The sequence below is a fragment of the Camelus ferus genome, chromosome 8, assembly GCF_009834535.1.
Source record: "Camelus ferus isolate YT-003-E chromosome 8, BCGSAC_Cfer_1.0, whole genome shotgun sequence".
Lineage (NCBI taxonomy): Eukaryota > Metazoa > Chordata > Mammalia > Artiodactyla > Camelidae > Camelus > Camelus ferus.
The window spans coordinates 24,532,296-24,553,950 of NC_045703.1; the positions used below are offsets into that span (position 1 = coordinate 24,532,296).

The window sequence follows — 21,655 nt, forward strand, 5'->3', positions numbered from 1 at the left end:
GGGGAAATAAAGCATTTAGGTTCCTGCAATCCTCTGATCGTAATGTTTTTGTCAACCAAATAACATATAACTTTGCTTTCTGTGTGTTTTTGTTTAAAGATTTATTATTTAACATATATTGTTGATCCATTAACATTGAACTTATGGCCAGTAACGCTGTAACTCCTGCCTGAATGAAGCTTATCTAACATACATGTTTTCTCCAGAAGGCACATCATAGCTTTCTTGCACTTCAGAACACTAGACAGCACTTTAGCACTATAGTTTGGAGGCCATTTAAACAGTGAAACCACACACACAGACACACACACAAAGCACCAAAATGTGAAAAACACAGCACCACAAAAAAGACACTTGTTTACAGTATGAGAGTTAAAACAAGAAAGCAGAGCAATGCCTTGTTCGACTTCAGCTGGGAACATGTACATCAGATGACTCCTAATTTTTGTCACTCTATGCATACCCATGAGCGACTGTGAAGGCATTGCAAGTATTAATTTTGAGATTACAAATAAATTGTAGCTAGTAGGTGAACCCACAAGTGCAGAATCTGTGAATAATAAGCATCAATTGTATATACTCAATCATGCAAATGCAGAGCAGAAAGTTACTTTACAAGTGATCTTTCCAAAGCTCTCAATGTTCAGACGTGAAAAGGGGTGGAAGAGCTGCATGACACAGACTAGGTCAGAATCTAACTAATGAACACCCCCAAACCCAAAACACGGGCACTTCAGAGAATGAAGACTATCAGGATAGCTTAACTGCAGTAAACTAAAGCCTTATTAAATGCTCACAATCATTATACACTTCATTATGTGGCTAGGCTTACTTTCCACCACTCCTTTTTCTTTAAATATTAGAAAGACTGCTGTATAAAAAGCAAAATGTTCCATTTAAAAGACAAAATATAACCAAAAGAGAATCAATCCAGCTAAGTGCCGTTTACAAGACATAAATCTAAACTATGAGGAAAGAGAATTACTCAAGTTAAAAGGTAAAACAATATATACCAGGGGTATTGGTTTCCTAGGACTGCCATAACAACGTACCACAAAGTGGATGGCTTAAAACAACGGAAACATATCGTCTTACAGTTCTTAGGGCCAGAGGTCTGAAATCAAGGTGTTGACAGCATCACGCCCACTCTGAAACCCATAGGTGAGAAATCCTTTCTTGCCTCTTCCTAGCTTCTGGTAGTTTGCCAACAATCCTCGGCTTTCCTTGGCTTAGAGCTGCAGCACGTCAACCCTAGTCTCCCTCGTCACATGGAATTCTCTCCTCCTGTATCTCTGTGTCCTTTCTCCTCTTACCAATCTCTCTAACGACACCAGTCTACAGGATTAAGGGCCCACCCTATTCCAGTATGACCTCACCTTAACTTACACTTTGATTCCATCTACAAAGACTATTTCCAAACAGGGTCACATTCATAGGCACCAAAGCATTCAACATACCTTTCTGAGGGAAACTTTTCAACCTACTGCACCAGGCAAACGCTAACCTAAAAGGGGTGCGGTGGGGGAGAGGCGATGGCAGTGGTGTGGACAGGGTTCTAGTAATGCCTACTAATGTCAGACAATGTACTAGGTGAGAATAAGGGTAGTACAATAAGACCGGTAAGAGGCTACTGCGGTAGTCCAGGAAATACAGTGCTAGTCTGAACTGAGATCATGACTATGGAACAAAAGAAAGTCTGCAGATTTAAGCAATATCTAAGTAAAACTAACAGGACTTCATTGTATAACCTAGGTAAGGGAGACAAAGATGATTCCTAGGTTTCTGGCTTGTAAAATTGACTAGACTACGTGGGTGATCTCTATCTTCTAGCCAGCTACTTTCTAAAGCAGAGATAATATCAATTCTTCTTATTGATCGCTAACTCTCCAAGGTCAGTCCTAATTCTCTACTCTGGTTTTCTTGATCTATCACAATCTGGTCCTGGTCGACTTTATTCAAGTCTCCACTACCATACACTCTAGTTATTTAATCAATATATCGTGTAATTTCATGACTTTTTTCAGACTAAATATCTTGAATGCCTTGTTTATATATTTACAAAGTTCTACTCAAATGAACCATCTTCTATGGAACCTTCTTTGTGCTATTACTGACAAAATATTTTACACGTAATATAAGACTCCTGCAATACCTTATTCACACTGATAGTACAGCATCTGTCACGCTGATATGTATCTGTATCTGTCTCTCCAGTCAAGATACTCTTACCTTCAGAGTAGGGCTTATCCATCTTTTAATTCCCAGCACCTAACAATGTGGTTTGCACACAGATGGTTTTCAAGAAACGGTTACTGAATAGTGATTAATCAGTTTTAACTACCATGGCTACTTACTATGCTGAAAGTCTAAAAATAAATGGAGGACAAGTAGGATAGCGATTTTTTTTTTCATTTTTATAAATTAGATTCTGAAAAAGATGAATAAAGTCCTTTGTTTCTTAGTAATGAATTCATGTAATTTACAGTTAATGTATTCTTAAATCCCTTGAGATTATATAATATGGTCTATACTTTCTATAATAAATCCATATTTAAATGCTGAAGCAATTTTAAAATCTGAATAATACAAATTCCAGCTCTTGTTATAAAAATTAAAACATTACCCAAAAGAGGTAAATTTGATAATATTTGAGGAACTTGTCTAAATGTATAATGGTTAGTAAAAATATTCGATACTAACAAATATTATTAATTTGTTAATTAATTTGATACTAAGATGTTAACACACAATTTACCTACATACAATTTAGATCATCAATTTTCAAACAGTTAAATAAAAATAAAATGTACTTTTTTAAAAAGCTGCATAATCTAGACTTCCTTTGATGACTGAAAACATGTTTATGAAACCTCAATGACTTTTGTTTATCAATAGGAACATGAACTATCTTTGAGCTGCAGTTGTAGAAAACATCTAGTTGATAAAGGTTTCTAATTAAAATATTGTAAGGTGGTAAATTATTATAAACATAACTGTTAAATCTGTAGTGTTTACATTGAACAATGCTGGTATAGTGTATGAGGGTTTAGAAAACCTAAAGCTTAAGTTGCAATTACACAGTGAAATATGTTTCCTATGATTAAGAATAAATTTTTTAAACAAAAGTCATATGTAACAGGCACCAATATAATAACATTAAAATATTAAAAAAAAAACCACTAGCAATACTGCTACATGAAGCTTAGAAAAAATGATGGGTCATAATTGTTCTTACTATCCCATTATTCAACACTTGGAAGTCCAGTTTGCCAAGACAGTTTTCTTATGTATACAAAGAACAAAATGAGCTCCTTCCATACCCTTCCCCCATATTCTTTCCCCTGAGATTCAAAGCTTAATATGAGTTCCATTTTCCAGAGATAAAAGGACTGCATTAACAATGATGTGCCCGAGCTTTCTTCTTTTTACAATAAATTACCATATTTATATTTTGAAGCTGTCATATGCTAGAGGATATTAAATATCCTCTTGTCATAATTAACTCTTTAAACCAAATTAAATGGCTTGGTTCAAAACAGACTGTGAAAGTTAAAAGAATATAATTTTATCATTAATTATTTTGCAATTATTTTAATAATCAGAGCTATTTAATTTATTCCATAATAGATTTTAACAGAGAAATGCACTGTGGCTAAAAAGCTCAAATTTTTCTTCCATTTACCCTTAAGAAATAAGCAAGAATTTGAACTTGGGATGTTTACCAATAAATGTATAGTAACTTCATAAATACTTCAGGCCAAATCCTAACACAGCAAGCTATAACAAATTGCTAATTTTTAAAATTCCATCCATAATTGTATCAAATGAACCCCAGTAGACTACAACATAAATGCTTCATTGTCTGAAGGCTTAGGTAATATTTTTGTTATAAACACTATTTTTTCTGCAGCAGACTAATATAATGGCATGGAAAGTAACTCTCCTTCACGTATACAATACAAACTCAAGAAGGTCTACAGTAAAATACTGGGTTCACAAGTTACCTAGATTAGTTTGAATCTCATTCTCTTCAATGTGATTCAAAGTAGGAAATGCACTAGTATTTAATCTACACAAAATTCTTCAGAGATATCCACAGGTAACAAGCTTCTTATAGCACAAAAGCTAACTTAGAAAAACTGCAATTAAGGAAAACATGTTAAATTAGAACAAATGATACAAGCAAAAGATTCTCGTTTTAAAGAATTTTAAATGAATAAATATGAAAGTTAAATTCCAGAGAACCAAATGATGAAACAAAGGTGATACCAATTTCTCCTTAGTAAATTAACAAGTGAAAGAAAGTATTTTGACTTCAGTGAGGTTGTAAATACACGTTTTGAGACCACATGCTTCTTTTCTCCTAGGTGTATTGAATATGGTATTTATTTTTGGTAGATGGCCCAAGAAAGATTTTCTGTAGGAAGTAGGGAAGATAAAATGAAAGCGTTAACAGGGATTACCAGTAACTAATAGACAGCAGGGCAGAAGAATTGAAAAGCCAGCTACAGCTCCTCTTTCCTCTCCCAGCCCACATTGGAAATGAAGTATAGACAAGAATTTGACAGAGTAACCACTCAAAGGACTGAAACCTAAGGAAGCATTTGTCTTAAAAAATTTCTGCGTGGTGAGAATATTTTCAAATAGGATAGCCAAAGCAGATACCATGGGCCATTTGCTAAAAGATAAAAGTGGCCATGGTTATACCCCTGAAAATATAACCAGCTATATGCCAAATCACAGTCATTAAATGTACTACATAATAACATAGGTTATACTACTGTTCTTACCTCTAATTTCACTTATTTAAAATAATTTTTTAATGAAATGTAGATAAAAGAGTGAAGCATTTCATTTTAAAACAGAGCAGATGGGGAAAAAAGAAAAAGAAATAAGATTTTTTCCCCCAATAGTTTATTACCTATATTCTTGCTGACTTAATCCTTTCTTGTATAAGAACTTTTTTCCAACATTTGGAATATTTTACCACTATAATTTCTTTCTTAAAAATAATAACACTAGTTCAAATAAGCATGAGAAATGGAATTAATCATTCTTCTCTAAAAATAAATCTAAGCAAAAGGAAAATATACACTTTAGTCAGCAGAATGAGAGGACTTCTTTATACATTTTCAAGTAAAGTAGAATCGTGTGGTTGATTCTACTTACTTCATTGTGCTTATTACTAAGCTAGCATTTCTCAACTTCAAATGCCCAGACCTGAAATGCATCATTTTATTTAATCCCTACAAAACCTCATAAAGCAATAATTTTTTTTTGCATTTTAGCCCACTAGCTTGTAATCGCAAAGTCAATAAGGGCAGAAACCGTATTTACTTTGTTCACTTCTACAATTAAACACAGGGTCTGAATAAATCTTCCCAATAATCTATGTGCTAAGCACTATTACTGTGGACATTTTACAGATGAAGAAGCTTAGAAAATTTAAGGAACAAGACTACAACAGCAAGTTAGTAGCAGACCTAAGATTTGGTTCTGTGCAGTCTTGGCCAATAATCCATGTTCTTAACCACTATACATACTGTCAACCACTATTTTAAGACATTTGTTATCAAAAAATTCTATAAATAAGTTTTGTGACTTTGTTATGTTCTTGCTCTCCAGGTGTTTTAACAATTTATAATTAATTACACAAATAAATTGAAGATATATGCATTTTAAAAGGGAAAACTTAACAGAGATTGGAATCAAACAGGAAATGATTCACATTGAAAAGTGAATTTACACGGTTCAGCAAACCACAGAATTATAGGACCGGCAAAAAGGGAATATGGACTTTTAAATCTATCTTACTGAAAACAACAAAAATAATAGCAAACAGAGAAACACTTACCATGTGCTACCTGTTCTAAAATATTTTACATATATTAGTTCATTTAATCCTCACAAAAGTCTTGTGAATCCCATTTTCCTGATGAGGAATTAGAGGCACAGAAAAAAGGAATGTGCTCAAGGTCACACAGCTGACAAGATTTAAACCTAGAACCTATGCTCTAAACTACGCTACACAAACAGCAAGTTTATCCTGCTCACTGTAAGTCACTGACATCGTACTCTAGAGTTTGCACTTTCCAGAACACAACCTTTGTAATCCTAGCTTCTGACAATGACCACAGGTTTTGGTTGTAGATTGGTTAATATAAAGCCACAATACTTTTAAAGCAATGTAAAGCTCTCAGATGAAAATCTGTATTGTATGTCTATAAAGGTCAACACAATGTAAACTGCTAAGATATACACAAGTTATTTCAGGCCATGATAAATCAACATTAAATAAACACACCTCAAATTTTCAGAAATGACACTACAAGAAGTGAAAAGAGCAAACTTTAGATTTTAATTGCCACCAAAAGGGCATTTAATAGATTTTTTATTTGCATTAAATTTTAATCTAACAGGAATCTATACTACAATCACCTTATTATACCAGCTGAGGGAGGTTCAAAACTATACTTTGAAAGCCTAAAACTGCATTTAAAAAAAATCATTGCAGATATTTTCAAAGATTGGTATGTATATCTTTCAAGACATTCCACTCTATACTAAGCCTTGTAGAAATATTTAGAAGTACAATCAAGAAAAGAAATTAGCTTCTCTCATGGTATTTCAGTATCCTAGTCCCACTTCACTAGGCACATGCTTGGATTCTTATCATTCAGACACATAGATACTCTGCTTTCAAACTACTACAGGCATGTTTCTTATTATGCTCTCTAAAAAACCGCACCTAACATAAGCATTAGATATAAACTCATTTATTTTGTGAAAACTGCTATAATACATAACATTCTTTACATGAAAAAAAACACATTACTCAGGCTAACTGAATAATACATATTTTATGCAATAGTTATCACATTATATTTCATATTAAAAACCCCATTTTTGAGAACTGACACTTATGTTACATAAATTAATCATGTGCCTCCACCAATGTAACTTGCATATTCATATCAGAAAAAAATCACTGTAAATGCTGATATTTCAGTGTGTTTTAAAGATTTAAAGATACAGTAGAATAAAAAATGATTCATTTTTATAAGACATTTAAATTGGTAAAGGTTTTAAAAAATAAAATACACTTAAAAATGTACTAAGAACAAAAGCAAATGACAAACTATTGAACAGAATTACATTTTGCTATACTTAATTGCAATGGACAATTACAAGGAAAAAATTAATAATATCATTTTTACTACTTAGAAAAATGGACATTCTACATTTAGCCTCAGGTAGCTTTTAAGTCCTGCTAAGAATTACAATCCGTAAAAACCAAAACAAAATCATCTTTCAAAACTCAATGAAGCAATCAATAAAAACACACAAGAGTTTATACTCCTTAATGAAATACCATAAATAAAGCATTAGGCAAATTAGAAGATTTAGTAATGAAGCAATTTAACAAATTTTACTTCAGCTTTGAAGTCTTATTTCCAAAGAACCATATTCATCTGTGTCTTTTAAGGAAAAAAAAAAAGATGCAGGCAGCCCCATTCAAATTAATCCCTCAGCCACCACCACTAGAAGTGAAAATGTCTCTAAGACATTTTCATAAAAACACACCAGGCCTACACTCAGCTTGCATAACTACTGATGTGGAGGTTTCACTGTGAACCAGCAACCCAGAATACCTGTACACCAAGTACTTTGTCAGGAATAATGATCTGGAGCTTACTACTTGTCAATACTTATCCAAAGATATTATGGAGGGAACCATAGTTTCCAAAAATATTGATTAATAATATTCAATGATTCATCTAATTAATAATTAATAGTATCACATTAATATAATACATTATATTGATGATATTGCTTAGTAATTAATAAATATTGATATTAATATTGATGCCAATGCATAGCTAGGATTAAATTAAAGAAATAATATTTTTGGCTAAGAACTGGTAAGTAGTAAACCCAACACTATTCTTCGTGACAAAGTATACAGATATTTGGTGTACAGATATTCTGGGTTGCCAACATTATTTCTCTTATCTGATCTTTGTTATTATTGTATGGAATATATATATATATAATATAATATTATTATTATTATTGTATGGAATATATATTTATATTTTATATATATATATATATTCCATACAATCCTATACAGTCGAAAGTTATCTATCTATCCTTGGATTAAACCAGACCAATACAGAACAAAATACCTAAAACAACACTATTTGGGACCCCAGATAACTGTTCTGCCTAAACTGTACTTTGTTATTAAGTCACAAATTCTTATTTAAAGATAAAAATACTAACTACTCTATTTTTTGAAAACTGATACCCATAAGATTTAATAAACTCCTTTTTGTAGTTAGGACTCACCACACTACACAGTGTCCTTTATTTAAGACAGTACAGTCTCTTAAGAGACTTAATCCTCTGGAATTTGGATTCATATAACTGATCATACATCCTTCATTACAAAAGACCAAGTCTATAGTTCATCTTTGGCAAGTAAAAAGTATTTCATGGCATGCACTGGGAAACTTTTAATCTCTCTGACAGCATTACCTTATTCATTTTCTCTTTATGATTTCTTTGATTAAACATCTGTTTTGTTGTTATGTATTCACTCATATACGATGCCATAAAATATTGTGGAACAAGGTAAAATAAAACAAAGCTTTGGAAAAATAATGAAAATATTCATGCTAAAGCATCTTTTATTCTAAAATAGCAACCAATGAAGTCACAAAAGATTAACCAATAAATGAAAAAACTTAACAATTAATGAACATTATGAAAAAATCTTAATGAAATTCAACAATTAAAACCTTATCCCAATAATATATAGATAAATGTTTGCTATGCAAATGTAAACGTGAAGTAGTTCCCTTCAAAGGAAAAAAGGCTTGTTTCAAAACATTTTAATAATAATAATAATAATAATAATAATAATAATAATAATAATAATAATAATATCTTAGGCTTATTATTCACTTGACAGGATTACTTTCAAGTAAAATTTATTTTCACTTACAATGTAACAAAGTTCATTCTCTATTTACTAAAATTAGTGAAGATTAAAGGATGCTACAAAATGTTAGCTGTAATAGGTCAAAGAAGTAATCCATATTTTGGGGTACATATATAAAATATATAATAAAAATATGTTTACTTTTTTTTAAAGTGTATGTAAAATACCTAGTAAACAGTGAAGCCTTATACAAACAGCATTATTTCATGTAAAAAATGATGGGGGAACAAAAGTGCACACTTACCCTTCTCCTCCCATTCTTGTTATTTTTAGGCGAAAATCCACAGAATTCAGACTGGGAGGCTTCCATTTCAAAATATCATCACATCGACCAGGTTTATATTTCTGAAGTGATTAAAATCATAATAATAGTTAATAATAAGCTGAAAATTTAAACATTTGATTTATTAAATATTAATTATTTTTATTAAGCAAAATCACTGCTTCTTTTCTGAATATAATTTTTGTTATTTTCAACGGATGAGTGGAGTTGGATATCTGCCATCTTACTGAGGGCTGTTCTCCTTTTTCTGCCAGAGGATGCAGACCCTTGCTTGTGAAAGTCTCAAAGAATTATGAAACCTGTTATTTCCCTCTGATCCCACTATGCCTTAAAGGAAGTTAAATCATTTAAATTCTTTTTGTTTTTTCTTATTCAGTTTTACTGTGGGATAACTGACAATGAATAAAATTAACCAACGAATTTTGACAAACGGATACAACCATGCAATCATCACCAAAATCATGATATATATAGCACTTCCATCACCCCAAAAAGTTCCCTCTTGTCATCTGCAGTCAATTCCCTCCCACCAATTCTCTGGGAACAGTGACCTTCTTTCTATCACTATAGTTATGTCCTTTCTGGAATTCACAAGAAATTCTTAACACAGGTTCTGCAATAGGTTGGTGCATATATTAGTAGCCTGTTCCTTTGTATTAAACTGAGTAGGATTCCATTCTACATCTATATAACAAATTGTTAATGCATTTACCAAGTTGATGAATATCTGGGATGTTCCCATTTTAAGGTTATCATGAATGATGCTGCTCTGAACATCTGTGTGGACACATGTTTTCAAAACTTTGAGGTAAACAGGAGCAGGATGGCTGGGTCACATGGTAATGTACGTTTAACTTTATAGGATACTGTCAAATTGTTTTCCAAAGTGGCAATAGCATCTTCCATTCCCACCAGTAATATATGAGAGATCAATCTGCTCCACATCCACCCTCCGAAGCACAAACTAACAACTGTGTAACCAGTGAACTTTGGAGTGAAGACCAATCTTGTACTTGGTGAAGAATGCACTCTGGACCCCAAGGCAGAAGCCAGTTACCTACTGGCTAAAATGCTCCTGCACAGGCCACTGAGGAAGAGGATTTGGCAGACACTGAGGGAATTATGTGGCTTTTATGCTTCTTGATCACAGAGGCTGTGTTTTGTCCCTTCAGCAAGGAGGATCCTGCCAATATCTCCAAGGGGCAGGATGCAGTAGCCTATATTGTCCCCAAGCCTTTGGCTGAAAGGACTCCTTGAGCTCATCGACTCCTTCAGTGGTTACTGGGTCATACCCTCTCATTTCTGTGATTAGCTCAGAGCATCTCTATGAAATCTAACCCTTTCCCCAACGATAAAGAAATTTCCCTGCCAATGGTGTAGCCAATGAGAAAGGCAACCATAGGAAGAAAACTTCCAACTAAACTAACATGAAACACATTTGTTAATTGTGGGGGAAAATAAAGCTTTTAAATTAATTTTAAATAAATTTTCACTCTAAATTTTTAATTCTAAAGTATGTCTCATAACTTTAATATGCATTTCTCTAATGATAAAAGATGCTGAAGATCTTTTAATTTGCTTATTGGCTATCTGTGAATCTTCTTTAGTGAAGTGTCTGTTCAAAATTTTACCCTTGTTTTTACTGCGTTATCTTCTTATAAAAAGTTGCTTGTATATTCTGGATAAATAGCTTTGTTTGGATACATGCACTGCAAATTTTTTCTCCTAGTTTTTGTCTTACCTTTTCATTTTCTTAGCAATTCTTTGAAGATATTTTAATGAAGTCCAATTATCTATTTTCTTCCAGCCTTATTGAGGTATGGTTGAGAAATAAAAAAATTTAAGGCATACAATATGATGTTTTGATATATGTATACACTGTGAAATGATTACCACAATCAAGCTAATTAGCATATCCATCATCTCACAGTTACTTCTTTGTGTGTGTTGTAAGAACATTTAAGATCTATTCCCTGAGGAAATTTCAAGTATACTTCATTATTAACCACAGTCGCCATGCTATACCTTAGGTCTCCAGAACTTATCCATCTTATAACTAAAACTTTCTACCCTTTGGTCAATAGCTCCCCTCTTCCCTTAGCCCCCAGCCCCTGGTAACCACCATTCCACACTCTTAAGTTTGACTTTTTTTTTCCTCACATTTCATACATATGTGAGATCATGAGACCTTTCTAGGTCTGCTTATTTCACTTAGTATAATATATTCCAGATTCATTCATGTTGTCACAAATGGCAGAATTTCCTTCTTAAGGCTGAATAATATTCCTCTGTATATACATACAGTATTTTCTTTATCCATTTATCCATTGACCGACACGTAGCTTGTTTCCATATTCTGGCTACTGTGAATACCTCTGCAATAAAGATGGGAATGTAGATATCTCTTCGAGATGCTGATTTTACTTCTTTTAGCTACAAGCCCAAAAGTGGAATTGCCATTTTTTGAGGAACCTCCATACTGTTTTTTTTGTAAGAGCAGTATCAATTTACATTCCTACTAACAGTGCACAAGGGTTCCCTTATCTCCACATGCTTAGCAGCATGTTATCTTTTCACTTTCTGATAATGGCCACCCTAACTGGTGTGAGGTGATAGCTCAGGGTGGTTTTGATTTGCATTTCCCTGATGATTAGTGATGTTAAGCATCGTTTCAAAATCGTCAATTTTAAACTTTTATAATTTGTGCTTTTTGTGCCCTCTTTAAGGAATCTTTGCCTATCCTAAGGTCACTGCAATTTTCACTACATTTTCTTAAGGAAATTTTATAGTTTTACCTCTTATTTTTAGATATATGATCCATTTGAGGTTAATTTATTTATATGGTGTGTTAAAGAGACAGTGACAGTGATTGTTTGGCAGATGGATATCAAATTGATCCAGTATGATTTGTTGAAAAGATTTTACTTCCCTCACTGAATGAATTGCCTTGGCATCTCTGTCAAAAATCAACTGTTTATAGATATAGATATATTTCTATTCTCACTAATCTGTTGCATTAATAAATATGCCTTTCTTCCTGCTAATAACATAGTCTTGATTACTGCAGCTTTATACTAAGTTTTGAAACCAGGTTGTATATTTCAAATTTTGATCTTTTTCCAAACTTTCTTAGCTATTGTAGCATTTATATTTCCAGATATATTTTAAAATCATGTGGTCAATTTCTATGAAAAGTAAGTCTGCTGGGATTTTAAGTAAGAGCACACTGAATCAATAGATCAATTAAGGGAGAAATAACATCCTAACAATATTGAATCTTTCAGTTCATTAACTGCAAATCTCCATTTATTTAGCTCTTCCTAAATTTCTCTCAGCAATGTTTTGTAGTTCTCAGTGTACAGGTCTTACACAACTTTTGTTAAATTTATTCCTAAAAATGTAATATTTTGGTGGTATTATCAACACAGAAAAATCAGTTGTTTCTATACAACAGCAATGAACAATTCAAAAAAGGAAATTAGGAAACCAATGATATCTACAATAGCATCTGAAAGAACAAATACCTAAGAAAAAATTAATCCAAGGAAATGAATGATCTGTACACTGAAAATTACAAAACATTACTGAAAAAGTTTTAAAAGACCTAAAACTAGGAAGACATCCCATATCCATAGATAGGAAAAGTGACATTGTGATTTATAATAAATATATATTTGGTCTTATTCCCCATTTCTGGCGTAGAACTCCTAAAACCCTGGAATTTCCAAAATGATGAGAGTGATAATGGTCTTTTATTATATTAATTAATAAGGTGACTCTGGGGAAACACCTAAGAATGACGGCTGGTTGTCAGGTGAGCCAACCAAGTAATAAGAGGGTTGGAACTTTGATTCCCACCCCTCTGACCTCCAGGGAGGGGAGAGGGGCTAGAGGCTGGATCAAATGCCAATGGCAGTGATTTCATCAATCATGCGTGTGTAATCAAGCCTCCATAAAAAACAAAAAAGGGGGGGGGGTGAAGTGTTTAGAGAGCTTATGAGTTGGTGAACACATGAATATTCGAGAAGTGTAGCACACCTGGAAAGGCACGGAAGCTCCATACTCCTCCCTCTTATCTTGCCTTATGTATCTCTTCTCTCTGGCTGTTTCTCAGTTATATTCTTTTATAATAAACCAGGAAACTAGTAAGTCTTATGTTTTTCTGAATTATGTGAGCCACTCTAGCAAACTAATCAAACCTGAGAAGGGGGTCATGGGAACCTCTGATTTATAGCCAGTAGGTCAGAAGTACCAGCAGCAATCTGGACTTTAAGTAGTGTCTGAAGTCCAAGGAGAGGGTCATTAGAATCTCCAATCTACAGCTGGTCAACTAGAAGCACCTGAACTTACGACTGGCATCTGAAGTTGGGGATGGAGGGGAGATGGAAGAGGGACAGTCTTCAAGGCTGAGCCCCTAACTTCTGGGATCTGATGCCATCCCTGGGTAGATAGTGTTAGAATTGAGTTGAATTGTAGAACACTAAGCTGGTGTCAGAGAATTGCTTGTTAGTGTAGGGAAACCCCATCCTACATTGGAACTGGTTTCAGAACACCAATTAGGAAGAATTAGTATTGCTAAAATGTCAATATTAACCAAAGCAATCTACAGAATCAATGCAATCCCTATCAAAATTCCAACAGCTTTTTTTTTTACGTAAATAGAAAAGCCAATCCTCAAATTCATATGGAGTTACAAGAGGCCCTGAAGAGCCAAAACAATCTTGAAAAAAGAACAACAAAGTTGGAAGACTAACACTTTCTAATTTCAAAACTTACTATAAAGCTACAGTAGTTAAAACAGAGGTGTTGACATGAGGACAGACATATAGACCAACGGAATAAAATTGAGAGTATAGAAATAACTCATACACCAATAACCAATTTTTTTCTTTACAAGGGTGCCAAGTCCATACAATGGGGAGAGAATACTCTCTTCAACAAACGATGCTGGGACAGCTGGATTTCCACATGTAAAAGAATGAAGATTGGAACCATACGTCCCACCATGTACAAACACTAACTAAAAATGGACCAACAATCTAAATATAACAGGTAAAATCATAAACTTCTTAGAAGAAAATATAGGGATAAATTTTCATAATCTTGGATTTGGTGGTAGATTCTAAGATATGACATCAAAAGCGTGAGCAATAAAAGAAAACAAAGATAAACTGGACTTTATCAAATCTAAAAAACTTTTGTGCATCACAAGACATCATCAAGAAACTGAACCTACAGAATGGGAAAACATATGCATAAATCATATATCTGATAAGGATTTAATATCCAAAATGCATAAAGAACTCCGACTCCAACACAACAACAAAAAGATAAACAACTCATTTTTAAAAACTGTAGAAGAATGAGAATAGAAATTTCTTCCACAGAAGAGATGCAAATGGTGGATAAGCACATAAAAAGATGCTCACTATCATTAGCCATGAGGGAAACGCAAATCAAAACCACAGTGAAATACCACTTCATATCTACTAGGGTGCCTGTAATTTAAAAAATAAAAAGGAAAATAACAAGTGTTGGAGAGGATGTGAATAAATTAAAATCCATGTACATTGCTGTAAGGAATGTAGTGATACAGACACTAAGGATCACAGTTTAATGGTTTCTCAGAAAGTTAAACACAGAATTACCATATGATTCTGCGCATGGTACACAGCAAAAAAAGAGAAAACAGGGACTCAGATATAAATGTCAATGGTGGGGAGGGGGCATGGAGTAGGGGAAAGAGGGGTTACTGCATAATCGTTACTGAATTTCTGTTTGCAGTGATATAAAAGTTGTGGAAACTGTTCTGCAACATTGTCCATGTAACTAGAGAGACTACAGCGTAGGAAAAACATGTTTTAGTGTATTCTAGGAATATAGTAAAAAGAGAAACTATTTTACTTGAGTGGCTTTGGACATACTATACAGGAATGAACACTGTAATCTTTGAAAAAATGGGTAATATCCACCGATGCAGACTTACAGCACGAAGGAAATATCAGCATAACACAGGAGTAGAAAAATATAGAATCTCCCAAAGGAGAGGAAAGTATGTGGAGACTCAGCGAGGGCGTTATGGGGAACGGCGCCTTATTATGAGAGAAACACTCAGGAAGGAAAAACTGGTCAGTGTTCTCACTAATAATTTTTAAAATTACAAGTAAATAAATTTGAAAAAAAAAAAACTTCAAAAACCCTAGTCACAGGATCATGTATTTCAAACAGAAGTCTATATAATGACAAATTTAGTATAACAAGGTTTGCTAAGACAACAGTTGGAGTTGACAAGACATTTTATCTGCAGCAAATTTAAGAACATAACATACACTATTTTCCCCCAAGCCTTGTGTTTAACATGAATGAATATAAAATCAAATATATAGTATTTCAGTAAGTTTCTGTCCATTTATTTGCCCCAAGAGATTCATGTAGGTAACCTATATCCTTCAGGATGATCACAAGTAAATCTCTTTAAACTTACTAAGTATAAATGTTTTTATAAATGTTAAAACTGCTAAATTTTCCAGCAGTGAATCCATTAAGAAAAAGAATCATAAAACTTAGTCTTTTTTGTAATAAAGCGTATCTGACAGAAACATCACAGACCTTTTACAAGAGTGGTTCCCTATGGTAAGGAGGGATAAAAGGGACGGGGGAAAGGAGTGTCAGCATCCCACGTCCACCCCCGTACGTCCCCCCAGGGAAAGGCGTATGTTCAGACAAACCATCACTTACTTCTGCTCCCCATTTATTTATATGACTAGGAGTATGAGACCAGTTAGCAACCGTATCAATCTCAGTTATTAAACTTAAGAAATGTTAAAGATTATGCACCTTGGACAAATTCTAAAAATAATTTTAATATAATATTATTTGTAAAGTAAATATTAACTATCCTTCACATTCTTTTCTCTAAAAATCAAGACTCAATCTTGTCCAGTGGAAAAGAGCAGATACTAACTCTTCTGTTTTTATACAGCAATAATTCAGAAGTGTTAAATCACTCCTCATCTGACTGTACACCAAACCATTTATATTAATCTGAAATACTAGACTTGATATGATTGAGAATTTCAAAGTAACTTCATGAAAATTAACAAAATGTCTGACAAAATTTTTTAGAAAATTGTATTTTTAAAATAGCATAGTTCTCGATGACTGAATGTAAATAAAACAATGACAGAGATTCCATGAATAAAATGTGTTTAGATACCTATTAGAATGTAAATAAATAGAATGTCTCAGGTGTACTTAAATTTATATTTTTAAATTTAGATTATGAAATGACTTAAATTAGCACTAGTCACAAAAGACTGTATATAGCAATAACTATCAAAAAATACCCTTTTTCAATGATCCCGAAAATAATAAGGGCAAAGATATTATATACTTCAGGAACTTAAGCCTTTTAAAAATAAATATTTGTAAGATATCAAACTTGAAATACATAATCTTGCTGAATATAAACAAGAATATAAAAACATCCTCTCAAGCTACATGTTCTAATGTATAATTAGGGAGTAATGCATTTTAATTTCATTAAATTCACCAGCATGTACTGACTAAAATAATTATCACCAGCATGTATCTAGACTAAAATAATTATCAAAGCTATATTTAATTGATTCGTATAATACTTAGTTCTACAAAAATAAATCTGATTTTACCAGGTGAGTTATTAAATTAAAAAAATTAGGGATCGTTTATGTCTGAAAGCAATTACCAATATAACCTGAGATGTCCATTATCATCTTAAAGAGAAAATGTAAATGAATGCAGATGTCAGGCAACAAAGTAAGATGTTTAGTAAAGAGTTTACCAAATGAGAGCAGAACCTGGCTTAAAGGTGGAGGATGGCCATCTGCCAAAAAAGTCCTCTAAAACCAAAATACAGAGAAAATGAAATAGAGGCAAAAGTGGTATATCTGTTGAATAAAGCAGTGTTCTCAATTAGGGATTTTACCCCCCAAGGGCTATCTGGCAATGCCTACATTTTTGGCTGTCACACGGGAGAGGGAAGGGTGAGCTACTGCCATCTAGTGGGTAGAGGCCAGGGATGTTTCTAACATCCTACAATGCACAGGGCAGCTGCCCACAAGAGAGAATTATCCAGCCCAAAATGTCAGTTGTACCGAAGTTGAGAAACTCTGATGTAAAGGAAGCTAGCAGTCATAACAGTAAAGAGGACAAGGTCTCTGGTTCTTATTTGCCTCTACTAACTACTGACTTCTTGATTTTAAGCAAGTTCAAAATGTGGGCATCATCCATCTTGCTTACAAAAATGCAATAGCATCTTGCTTGCTTAAAAGAGCACATCGATACCAGAGATATCTAAAATGTTTTGCAGCCCCATGCTACTTTGTGATTTCCATTAGTAAAATGTGAGCAGTTATGTTATCACAATACATATTCCAGGCCCTACACTAAAACCTGAGACATAATGCCCTCTTCAGAAGGACCACATGCTGAAGAAAGATCCTTGGCCTGACCACATATTAGTTTACTTTTTGTTGTTGTTCTCGCATTTAGCTTTCAAGAAAGCAGAAGAAATCCTATTTGGTAATTCTACCAGACAGAAGAGTAAAACAACTGTCGATTTAGTGACTTGATTAGATCCTCTGTCCACGTTTCATTGAGAAGCAGTTAACAAATACCTATTGTGCAAAATAAGACATATAAATACGCTGTATGGAGGGAAAGTTCTTCATCACCAAGTACCTACTATGTGCCCAGACCCATGCTATTTGGGGAAGATACAAAAACTAACAAGACAGTGAGTTTGACCACAATGAGGTTTTTAACACAGTCTCCAAGGGACATGAGAGAGGACCCCAAAGAACATAAACAAGAGTTGCTGAGGAACTACCGCAGAGAAACACCAAAATCAGGGGGTGAGGGTAAAGGAAGTTTTCTTCAATGAGAAAAATGCATGAATTGAATTTTGAAGAATAACTGGGTTACAAGAAAGTTCTAGGCAATGAGACCACAAATGTACCTGAGCTAAAGGGAAGTCTGCCCAAGTTTTCTAAGCTGGCTCACTGCTCTACACTGTTCTTGCTTATGTAGAGGGAAGAGCTGATCTTTTACAAAAATATCTCAGGGCAACCACTTGGTATTCCATTTCTGAAAAGTCACAAACGTGGTAGAGATAGCAGGGAGCGATATCACAGAAAGAAGCAGGAGAAGAAAAGAAAATGGAGAACTCCATTTTAAAAAGCTTGCTGACATTTCTTGTTTACTTATAAAAGTTTTACTACTACTTATGGAAAGTGAAGTTGTGATTTGAAGTAAAATTTAACATTAGAGAATTAATGTAGTTTCTTGGCTTATTGGGGTTGGAAAAATTACTCAAAAACACAGTTATATTACTATTTCTAATATCTAACTCACAAGGCTGATTAATTTTTTCTTGTTGTTATTTTAGTATTAAATAACCTAATGAAAAATTTCTGAAAAAATTATAGTTACACAAAGACTTCTGAAACTTCAGCTTTAGTTTATCTGGGCAGTTCCACAGAACTACTAGTGATTTTAAATTTTAACCAATAAGGAAACAGAGATAAAGACAGATTACATGAAAATATCCAGTTAGTATCAAGATCAGTTAATACACTGAGTAAGAATACTAGAAAGATAAGGGACACTGAAAACAAGCAGTAAACTCCCTCTTTTTACAGATACACAAATTGATAACCAAATGGTTAGACTTGTCCAAATAATTCCCAAATCACAATAATAGTGAAATCTTTCTACCATTAACAAAATAAAATATATCATTTGTCCAAAAGCAAATGATGAAAGGTTGGGTTAGATGACTTCATGAGATATTATAAACTGTTCCAAAGGGAACCAATTTTAAGTCAGTTGTACTTTTAGTCTAATTCTGTTTGGCGTGGTGAGTAGGCGGGGAAGCAACTGGCAAGGCCCTGGCTAGTGGGAAAAGAGAGCTCAGACAACCTAATAAACTTCAGTGCCTAAACCAAGACTTACCTAATCTCGACCACTCAGGCACCGCGGAAGTCTATTGAATCAAGTTCCCTGTCCTATCTTGAGCACAGACCTTATCTCCCAATGCACCCTGGTGTACTCTGGACCCACCAAAGTGCCTCCATCATCCATTGGCCTGCACTCATCTCACCTTGCTGCTGTGTTAAGGGTCTTCATACAGTGTAAGCCCTTTAAGGGCAGAAACCCTGCCTTTATCCACTTTTATTATTACCAAAACTCAGCAATGTGTATGACACATAGCAGACACCCAATTTATTAGATGAAGGAATGAGCTAATAGATTCTAAAAACTCAGGAATATCCGGGACTACTGCCATCTGGTATAAAATTCCATTAACTTTTAGAGCTAGCAGATTCTCCCAGAGTTACTCCTCTTCCCTGGCAGACACAAGTCTGAATAAAAGCAGTCTACTGATAGTGGATCAAACTCTAGATACAAGTAACATCTGCAGCCTCATTACTTTCTATATCAACTACGATACCCTCTCTTTTTGCTAATTTGTGCTGCGGAGTATCACTGAAATAATTTTCAATGCTCCTAGTGCCGGTATGAAGAAGAGCATTGTAAGAGCACAGGGGAGAGTCACACTCACCTAGTCAGCCGGGCTTCCCCAAAGAAGCCATACTTAATTTGATATTCAAAGGATGAATGGGAGTAATACAGGAAGAAAGAAAACAGTTTGCTGCAGAAGAAACAGCTTGTGTCAAGATGTACTCATTATAGAATATTTCAATTTGCAGCTTTTACAAAATGAATTGGTCTACCAGTAAAAAGCGCCACTGAAGTTATCAATGAACTTCGACAACAAAAGGAAAATTCATTCTACATTGACAAAACGTATGTTTTTAAATATGTCCTTCTACAAGTCCAAACTGCCACAAGCTTAAGGGATGGGAGATATCAATAATAAGCCCCATCTTTCTGCTGATTCTAAAATGTCTCGTGATGCTCAAATTAGAACACTAACAAAATACACATTAAAATATTTGGCTGGACAAGTCCTGAAAAGCACAGTGCAAAATAATGTGCTACCTTCCTTGAAAAGTGGAGTGGAAATAATAATGTATTAACAAATTTGTATCTGCCTATAAATGCATAAACTATGAGAAGATAAGTTAAAATTAAGAATATACCACTGTAAAATACAATTTTTAAAAAATATCTACCATTAACGTTGCAACATTAAATGTAAGTTATCAATAAAAAGGAACTATCCTTAATTCACTGTGTTTAATATGTATTAATTAAATGAAAATTGATTTTTGTACTTTATCCTCTTGGAATTCACAGATTCTTTCATTTTTGTAGAGTCTTTATTTATACTTATTTCTCCTTTTCTATGCTACCAATACAGCATCATCATCAGTGTCTTTTTGTTGTACAGTAACATTATGTATCTACATCCAGTTAAGAATGATTACAAGTTATTCATCTTTAGCTGTTTATTTTGTCAATGAAACTTGATGGAAAAGCAAATGCTTTATTTATTAAGAAAACCAGAACAATAATATTCTTCTGCTTTCTCTTCCTTACACAAAACAAGCTAAGAATATTTTGCTGTCTTCCAAAAGTTGAACAAGAAAAAAATTTTTAAATAAACAAGGTGTATTTTCTTTCTTGGCAGTTCACTATTACAATTCCTTGGAAATTATTATTTATTTTTCAATAAAAAATAACATACTTGGGGAAAAGATAGAATGACACTTTTCCAGTCTGCCAGGAAACAGAGCCCTTCTTCAACTGAAGACCTATCAAAATATGCAAGCAAATGTCATGGCAACAGAAGCTCTCACCATGGTAACATCATCTCTGCTACAGAGGAAAACCACTCTAATTCGTCATGTACTTCAAGACAAGGCATTAGACTAATTCCAATTTTCATTTTACAATCTATCCATAACATTCAATATACCTGGCAGTAGTAAAGATTTAATAAAAACATTAATATTTCACAAGGAAGCAATATTAAAATCAAAGCTGACTCAATTTACATGCAAACTGATTAATGTGTGAGACATAAAATCAAGCTGACCCACCTTACAGAAAATCAAGATAGTGATGAAAACATAAAAAAAAAAATCACTAATGCTTGAGAGTAAATAGTCTAGACTCAATATAGCAACAATTATATGCTTTACTAATCACAATATAGCTGGCAGATAAAACAAGAAAAAGTCTTTTTTAATAAAACAAAGAAAATATTTCAAGTTTTATTACCACCTCTATTTTATAATTCATTACATATAATTCACTTTTTATTTCATAGTGAGGGATTATTAATGGCACAAAAATTCCTATCTAGAAACATGTGTCTCCAGATGACAAAAATAAAATCAAACATGATTTTTAAAAGT

General features: G+C 33.5%; 1 protein-coding gene across 1 annotated transcript in view; it reads right to left on the reverse strand.

Moving 5' to 3' along the window:
* The window catches only part of RNGTT (RNA guanylyltransferase and 5'-phosphatase), a 183,860-nt gene that overhangs the window by 63,948 nt on the left and 98,257 nt on the right, over positions 1–21,655 (reverse strand). The window contains exon 11 of the mRNA XM_032484877.1: positions 9,252–9,352. Within this exon, the coding sequence (XP_032340768.1) occupies positions 9,252–9,352 (101 nt within the window). The remainder of the gene's footprint in view (positions 1–9,251; positions 9,353–21,655) is intronic.